At 31.3% G+C, this 9,039-nt stretch overlaps 1 protein-coding gene across 7 annotated transcripts; it reads right to left on the bottom strand.

The window, feature by feature from the left end:
- Positions 1–646: 646 nt before the first annotated feature.
- On the bottom strand, positions 647–3,674 carry LOC133296687 (xylan O-acetyltransferase 1-like). 7 transcript variants are annotated; one of them, XM_061495734.1, is made up of 6 exons: positions 3,573–3,674; positions 2,790–3,445; positions 2,515–2,686; positions 2,003–2,208; positions 1,733–1,891; positions 647–1,125 (listed from the first exon to the last, which is right to left on the bottom strand). In XM_061495734.1, the coding sequence occupies exons 2-6, from the start codon at positions 3,398–3,400 to the stop codon at positions 777–779; spliced, it is 1,497 nt and encodes a 498-aa protein (XP_061351718.1). In that variant the 5' UTR covers positions 3,401–3,445; positions 3,573–3,674; the 3' UTR covers positions 647–776. The 7 variants fall into 7 exon arrangements, with proteins under 7 accessions (XP_061351718.1, XP_061351722.1, XP_061351720.1 ...); XM_061495738.1 differs by lacking the exon at positions 3,573–3,674 and having other exon boundaries at positions 2,003–2,205; positions 2,790–3,136; positions 3,221–3,472; XM_061495736.1 differs by lacking the exon at positions 3,573–3,674 and having other exon boundaries at positions 2,003–2,205; positions 2,790–3,185; positions 3,237–3,472.
- Between the last annotated feature and the right edge of the window lie 5,365 nt (positions 3,675–9,039).

Below are 9,039 nucleotides of genomic sequence, written 5' to 3'. Positions count from 1 at the left end.
TTAAAAAAAATATATATATTCAACATGAACCTTAATTTTGTCTCAAACTATTTGAATTGGCGGTTGATGAATTTAAATAAAAAGAAAAGATAGAGAAAAAATAAGAAATAATAATAACAATAGTAAATAAAAAGCTAGATAAAATGAAATAAAATAAAAAATAAGAGAATCTACCCAAAAAAGAAAAAGAAAAAATAACTACGAAAAAACATTCAGCTATATTAAATTTGATCATTGACGGGTTCTGATTTGGTCTAATTACTTACGGAGCCTAAGCCCGGCCATCTAAGATCGAGTCAAAATTAGATGTTTTTTCTTCGATAGAAAATGTATTATTTAATCGGAGTTATTTTATTCTCCACGTGTAGATACGTAGTATCATATGCAAATGCAAATATTTTGAACTTAAAAAGTTGAAACAATTAAACTTTGACTATAAAGTGAACGAAAGCATCGTACTTTATTTTCTCTTCTTTCAAGGAACAAGGATTCATTGTACAATTTAGGCATGTGATGTGCTTACCGGCTTACGTTCTCGGCTAAATTGGCTTAACAAAGAAACATGAAGAGATAAAAGAGGGGGCGAAAATGCCCAAGTCCTAAAAAAATTAATAAGTGACTCAAAAATTACAAAAACTGAGGCATTACAGGGAGAAAGAAGAGCTCTTTTCTTAAGTAAAAGAAGAAATAATAACAATTAAGTAAAAAAGAAAAAGAAAAAAAGAAAAGGTTGAGAAACAAAAGTATTTTGTGAAGATATATCTATAGGTTGTATGTCAGGATTGAGAGATGATACGCGTATAAAGGAACTCGTTCCAAATGTCGGGTAATCCCGGTAAACACCAATGGATACAATCTGCATAAGTAGCTGGGTCAGCTTGCTGTTCCGGAGTTAGCATCTTGCCTTGACGTATGGTATAAACAGAGGTATGTGCATCTTTTCTAAACTCTGACAAGGTAGTGATGTTAACGAAGAACACTGGCACCTTCATTGACTGTGTCACATTGTTGGCAATCACAAAAAGTCGACGATCTGTGCCTACATCCAACGGGGTGGACATGTTGGTAATCGGAGTGGTTTCCTTAGCACATTTTATACCATCCGGATTGTTCCAATCCTCACTCCTACAAAATCAAATGGTTAATTGTAAATGTGAAATTCAAAGGCAAATGAGTAAAAGGATTCAGAATTGTCAAGTACACACACACTGTATAAAAAAAACTTCAGTGGGTCACCAACTAAGATAGAAGTATTAAATCAAATCAGGTTTTATTCCATTCCATCCTAATTTAAACCAGTTAAACAATGATAACAAATGTTAATTTATTTTATTTCACTCCTTCCAACCATTTTTATCAATTCAAATATAGCCCTAAACAAAATTGATATTTTAATCGGTGAATGACATGTATTATATAGTTTTGACTAATTATTAAAATAATGTACATATAGCAAACTGATTAATTAGATATTTTTTTTTTCCACAAACATGAACAGTTTAAAAAACGAGTTGTTTGTGTCACCCTGTTTAATCAAACACGTATTAGATTTTCATATTAGATACGATGGAACGTTTTAAAATATATATTTACACATTAAATATTTATTGTATCTATATGTCTTTATCTATATGAAATATTGTGTCTGTATCACTGTTCATGTTACAAAATAATTGTTTGTTGTTTATCCAAAACTTAGTTTTCAAAGACGAAATTAAGATAGGGTCATTACTTGATATGAAGAGGGGACGTGCCGGTGAAGAAAACTTTGGTTCGATTTGGGTCAATGTTGTCATCCACCCATTTTGACCATGTATGAAGGACTCTTTCATATGCTATTGGCCGAGGGATTTCATCGTATTCCGTGGACCCTTCATCAAATGACCCTCGTCTATTGCATCAAACCCCACGAGTAGTACATATCAGTTTCATGAATTTGCTTGAAAAATACAAAACTTAAAAAAGAAGAAAGAAAGAGGGTAGTGTGTGATATTATGCTTACAAGACTTTCATAGAGAAAGTGTTCATCCACCATATGTAGGTGTTAAAGATAAGGTAGTCCGCATTCTTCCAATTCACCCCATGCTTTTCGATCGATTCAGGCATAATTATACGGTTCAATATGCTGTGCATAAGTGGATCATCTGAATTTGATTCTACAAGGAACGGTGCCCAGTAGAACTCCACGGTAGTAATGTGTTCTGGCTCCTGCACACACATAACCCAATTGGAGTGCTTCCTAAGCAATATTGCCTTTCTTAACTACCATAAGATTGGCACACTTTTCTAAAGCCAGATCCAATAAAAAGGTGACTTGGTATTTAAACAACCCCATTTGGTCATCACATTCTGTGGCCCACCATCGATGCACAAAATTATTCTTATTCTAGCCCATGAGAGTAATAATTAATGAAGATGAATAATACTTTATCAATCTAGTATGATGTTATGCTTGTGGCTCTGGCATATATATCTCCTACTAGAACACTCAAGAGAACAAGGAGAAAGAAAAACCTCGATTTTGAAGATTGCAAGAGAACCAGTCTTGTACCAGGTCTTTTTGTGTGAAGGAACCGCAGAATTTACCATACAAACCATTGATTCCCATTGGTTCCTATTCAGTGAGTCTCCAACAAACATAAGCCTCTTCCCTCTAATCTTCTCAAACAAGAGTTTTGGTTTGAACCTTTATAAGTCACAAAAATGCAATCAATAAGAATATTAGCTTAAAAAAAAAAAAAAAAAAACTGAAAATAGAAAATGGAAATCTAAAGAACCAAATTGCATACTTGGGCAAAGAGCAATCTCGGGGCTGCCATCTCCAGTTTTGATACATAGAATCAGGTCGTCCATTCCTCATGCATGTCACTTGGGCAGTGAGGAATTCACATTGATCCTCTTTGTACAAAGGATGTGTCATGTTATCTAAAACCCACTCCCCTGTAAACAAGTCACAATCTTCTGGAGGCAACTCAACATGTTCTTCTTCCTCTTCCTCTTCCTCTTCATCTTCCTCTTCATCTTGCAATTCAATCTTCTCTTCTTTCTCCGTCGCCCCAACCATTTTCAAATCAACATGTTCTTGAGTTTCATCAGAAACATCATCCTGAATTTTCTCCAGTTGAGCTCTTGAATTCTTGGAAACTGTGACTGTGACAGTGTCTTCCACGTCTTTCTCGTTGTTCCTTCGAACAACAGTGTCATCAACGTCTTTCCTTACATACCCTTGATCAGACTCAACTGGTTTGGATTCCCCTTCTTGGGTTTCTTGAGCTTTAGGCCTCGAAAATGGAAACTCGGCAATTGACTTAACGTCCTCGTTGTACATGAAGATCCCAAAGAGGAATATGGAGAACACCACGACGAAAACGGAGAGGTTGTTGTTCTTGCGACCCTTCATTGGCCCTGTTTCTGAGTTGAAAAGAGGAGTCTTGCGACGAAGAGGCTGCATGGGAAAGAAAGAAAGAGTGTATATCAGAATAATCACTGAGCAAAGAAGAAGGAGGGAAGAGAGGTAGAAATATAGAGAAAGAAATTAGAGACATTGATTGAGAGAATAATAAAGAAGAGACTTGAATTCAAGTATTAGGTTGTGTTTGTTTTAGTTGGTGTTTGGTGAAATGGTCTTGTCTTTCAAGCATTCACAAGAGGCTACTGGTGGAGGGAGAGTTGTCTTTCTCAATTCTCAAGCTCTCTCTCTATATATATTTTTTTGTTTTTGTTACATCTCTCTTATATGTTTTTATGTTATATTTTATGACTCAAGACGGTTTTTACCAGTATAAATTTTACATTTTTGATATTGTTTATATCTAATAGTTCTAATTTATCATATATTTGAACGGTTAGATACAAGTAAAGAATGGGTCTGTGGGATATCATGTTACATAATGTAAGTTATGTAAATTGTGTCATGTTATCCCTTATAACTATATACTACGAGTAATATATCATTATAATATTAAAATTAATTTTTTCTCTCTTCTAATCAGCCAACGGCTCCTGAAAAGTGAATGAAGAGAAAAAAAAAACTTAATATTATAACTATGTACTATCCGTAGTACATAGTTATAAGGAATAATATGACACAACTTCTGTCATATAAGATAATACTTACATTTCCTATATATATATGTATACGTATTTTTTTTTTTCTGTTTTTAATTTCCTATGATCTATTGGCAACCACTTTCAACATCTGGCTCATATTCAGACAATACGTGAGGGAGAGGAATTCAGAGGAGTGATCTCAAAGCCTTCAAAGTTGGTAGCAGTCTCAGTCAGTCACTTGAAAGAAAGGGAGGTGTGGTGGTTTTGAGGGTCTTTGGCGGACATAATGTTGTTTTCTTTCAATTTCAGATTGCAAGGTAAAGTTTTAAGTTTGATGGTCAGAGATTTAGAGTTTTTGTCTTGAGTTCAGAAGCCTACTCCCAAGTTAATGAGTCAACTAATTAAAAATGGCATAAATATGTTAGTATTCTGCTATATGCAGAGAACTTATATAACGGATTTAATCCTGCGTTCGTAGGCCATGGTTTTTTTTATTTATGTGACTCAATACATGTTAGAAAATCCACATGATACGTTCACATTTTGAAATAGAAAATAAAAATCTAAAGTCTTTCCGTTAATTAGCTCCGCTTAGCCATCCCGCATTTTATAATAATTTATCTCAATATTAGCATTAGTTGCCCCTGATTTGCATATTACGCATGGATAGTTGCTTGCTTTGATAATTGTAAATCTCCAGATCTGATAGGGAAATATTTTGTAAATTTTCCAGATCTGATAGGGAAATATTTTGCAAATTTTTGGCACAACAAATGAGGGGAACTACTCGAACTCTCGAAGTTCTAATTATTTCGTCAGTGACTCACTGATAAAATAATTTCTTTAATAAGGTCAAAAATGGGGGGAATTGAACTGTTTCTTGTGACACCAAAAAATAAAAGGTGGGTTTCTTTGGGTTTCTTTTGATAAAGTTGCGCGAAATGAATAAATCAAACCTGAGATATATAAGTGAAACGATCTATAAATATAAATGTGAGTGGTAAAGTAAATGGCGTTGAAATGCAGATTACGTTTAATGTATTACTCTGTATCCATTTTTTCTTTTTCTAATTAATGCGCCTTTTGTAACTTTCAATTACTGATAATTTATAAAAAAAATAAAAAATAACCTTTTAAGAAAGGCTAAGTGTCCGTTTGGATGAACTTTTATTCCTAAAGAAATTTTTTTTATAAATAAAAGTCCTTTTGAGAATTTTTAGATATTTGGATAACAACTTTTTAAAAAAGAAAAATTTAAAATAAAAGTTAAAATGCTGCTTTCTTTTATAGCTGTTGTTGCTTTTGAAAAAAACAGAAATTAAAAGATAACATAAATTAATTTTTTTTGGAAAAAAGATAAAATAAGTTTTTAAAATACAATTTTAACCTTATCCTATCATACCTATCAGTGGCGGAGCCACATATGGTCTGGGGTGGCTTCGGTCCGGGCTAAATTTTAACAAATTGTACTTATCATATATAATTATATAATTAATTATAATTTAGCCTGGTCTAAAATTGTAATTTGGCTCGGGCTAAAATTTATAATTTGGTCCTATCAAAAAAATAAAATATATTTGGTGAGAGATTTGGGTAAGTTGTATTCAGTTATGTGTTTAATTTTCACTTATATAAATTTTTTTTAATATATTTAATAAAATTAAAAAATATTTAATAAAATTATAATTCTTTTTGATACTGTCTGCTCAGGTGTTTTTTATTTAATATAATTTAAATATATTATTTTATGAATTAACTAAAATTAAAAAAAATAAATACACATGTAATTTTTTTGCCCGGGCTCCAATTGGAGCCCGGCTTCGCCAGTGATACCTATTTTATCTCTCCTTATCCCACGATCATGCTATTTTATCTCTTCTTTGTTGTAATTTTATATATAAAACGTGCTTTTTTTATTTTAATATCCAAACAACTTTTTTTATATAAAAGTTATTTTCAAATCATACATCCAAACATAAAATAACTTTACCTTTTAAAAAAATTTATTTAAAAAAAACAATGCATAAAAAGTCATTTTTTTAAAAGCTCGTCCAAACAAGCCCTAAGTTCATTATTTTTCAGCCGATTCGCGATTAACACACAATCTAGGCTTTCAAGCTTCATCCTATCATGGTGGGAATATATGATCAATTGATCATAAGTGCAATTTAATTAAAGGAGATGTGTTTCTTATGTTGCATGAAACAAATTATCTCATGCAACACACAAAAAGTGAGTGAGACCCATCTTTTTCCTTTCTTTCTCTTTTTTAAAGTGGGTCCTACTCATTTTTTTATGTGTTGCATGGGATAAATTATCTCATGCAACATGAAAAAAAATCAAACCCTTTAATTAAAGGATGATTTTTGTTGGCAGGATAGTGAGAAAGTCAATGGAACATCCTCGGGATAAAGGAGGCCTGCTACTATTATAGACTGCTTAATTTATTTTATTTTTCTTTTTTGGTAATTTGATCTTGAACTCATGAATAACTATAGTTACTTAATATTTTTTAAATTTATTTATATTTTTCTTATAAACTGAATAACTATTATAGTAAATATTGCTAGATATAATCTATATTGGATGAATTAGGATAAATTCTATGTCTCTCTATTTTCTTCCTTTTCTCTCATTTACTTTGCAATTGTTTGTATTCGGTCCCAATATTATGAGATTTTGTATCATGAGGTATTCGATTTTTAACGTAAAAAAAATGTTTATGTTATGGGACAAGAACTTTGAAGTCAGATGCTCGAGTGTTAGATAATTAAGTTTCAATTAACTATTGAGTATGTCTCATTGTATTCAAACAAAGATTTTTGTTGTTAGATTCATGAATAGCTACGGTTAGGTTTTTTAAATCCTATTCATATTCTCTTGTAAATCGAGTGAATTGTAACGAGTGAAGGTGAGAAGAATATAATACAGAGAAGTTGGACGTAACCTGTATTGCGTGAATCATAATAAATTGCTGTGTAAAATCTCTCTTTTCTTTCTTTTTACTGATTTCGATTTGTGTGTCGATTTTCAATATTAAGAAGACTTCTTAATTGAATAACTATTAGATGATTAATACTATTTAAACCATTAATATTATCAACACCAACATTACATTTATCCTAAATTAATTAGAGTCGATAGATGAATTCAAATAAAAAATACGAAAGAATTAAGAATATGAGGCTCTATTTAAAGGTAATATAAAAATTGGAGGAAAGATAAAATATATATATGAAGGAATTAAGAAGCTCGAAGCCAACAAAATAATTATTTATATATTAGAATTATTTTGCTTACCAAAAACGGTAGCGAGTGGTTACAAACTGAACGTAAAGAATAAAAAAGAAAAACAACCAAATAATAATAATGAAATACAAGAAAGGGTTAGCATTTAAAATGTACATGAGAGTCTCCAATATATCCATGTCCTTCCGAGATAGATGTAACTAATCCGTTCGAGTTGAATCTCTTCAGTGACAGAAGCAGCTACTGGAGAGGGAGAGGAAAATGCAAAAGGCAGTTTACCTTTAAGTGAGTAAACAATAATCATTCTTGGGCTAAGTCCTTTTTTTTATAGGAGAGATTCCCAATGATACTAGGACTTAGAGAGGTCCTTATCTGCTAGGATATGAGTTATCTATTCTACCCTAGATGATATGGATAAATTATTTATTTTAAATATTTTTGAGTTTATTGATAAGGATTAAGATCGTCCGATTTACTCAGAAGATACACAAACAGTTTCAAGTCTATTTTAGAATCAAAACCCTAAAATATCCACATTGTATATAGTAACAAATTACAAAATCAGATTGAGATCATAGTTTATTCTTTAAATTTAAATAGTAACTGTGATTTTAAATTTCAAAAACAGTGATAAAAGAAAAGTGCTAAACTAGTTATTTCAACAGAAAAGAAACAAATTGATAGCAGGGGAGAGAGAAGAAACGTATATAAACTATTATCAAATTTTGAAAGTTAAAATAAAAGATAATATTTAGTTCAAAATTCTTTGATATACATGTGGTGTTTGTCCATGTATTATGTTCTATTATTTTATTTTTTGACATAATATGTTATATTATTTAGCCTATGGGTGAAAGAATCTTTTATAAAGAATTTTGGGATTCTTATACCATTCATAACGACTTCACACTATAATGAGGTACCAAAATCGAATTGTAGACATGGAGAAAATAAGTTAGGATTAACTAAAATTAAAGAAAAAAACTATGTATTTATAAAATAGTGGGTGCAAATTTGTGCAATATTATTTTAAAATAATGCATATTAAAAGGGCATGATATCCCTATCTGCTTCAATAATATAGGTATATCCTTTTATATTAAGAAATAGTTAAACTTGTTATTCCTACTGCCTACTTAATGGAATCTAAGCATTAATAAATAAAAATGCCCCAACTAAGGAAATGCATAAATAACTAAGGAAAAAATAAAAAACTGAGCAAGAACGTAATTTTGATTGTTTGAACCCTACTACCAAGGCTTCGTTAAATGCTAAATTAATAATTAGAGTTTTTAAGCTTCAAAGAAAAATTGGTTTTGGCTAGTGTGGATGGTTTGATCATTCATGATTGAACTAGCTAGGCAAAGGATAATGGTATTTCAAGAAACCGTGGTATTACGGTGGATTGTTCAAAAGGCGGATTCCAATGTAATATACAACATGATTCTTATTATAGTAATCTCCTAACTGCTATTGTTCTTGTAGTACTTAAAGAGAGGCTCGAACATTTTTTCTTTCAATCATAGGTGTGAATCGTGTGATAATTAGCTTGTTGGCAAGCTTTGCATTCAAGAGAAACATATAATATAGATGAGCAGTTAATTTTAGTTTGAAAGGCAAGCTTCTGAAAGCATCAAAGCCAAACATCTGATTAACATTAAGATGTATACATCATATTAGTTGAATGGCAACATCACTATGTTAAAGCCAAGCATGCCAATCCTAAAAGTGTTAACGAAC

The sequence above is a fragment of the Gastrolobium bilobum genome, unplaced genomic scaffold, assembly GCF_033153095.1.
Source record: "Gastrolobium bilobum isolate Gb01-03AN ecotype WA unplaced genomic scaffold, APGP_CSIRO_Gbil_v1 utg6129, whole genome shotgun sequence".
In the NCBI taxonomy this organism is placed as follows: Eukaryota; Viridiplantae; Streptophyta; class Magnoliopsida; order Fabales; family Fabaceae; genus Gastrolobium; species Gastrolobium bilobum.
Note: the sequence above shows the minus strand (reverse complement) of the source record. Positions and strands in the feature narration are given on the sequence as shown.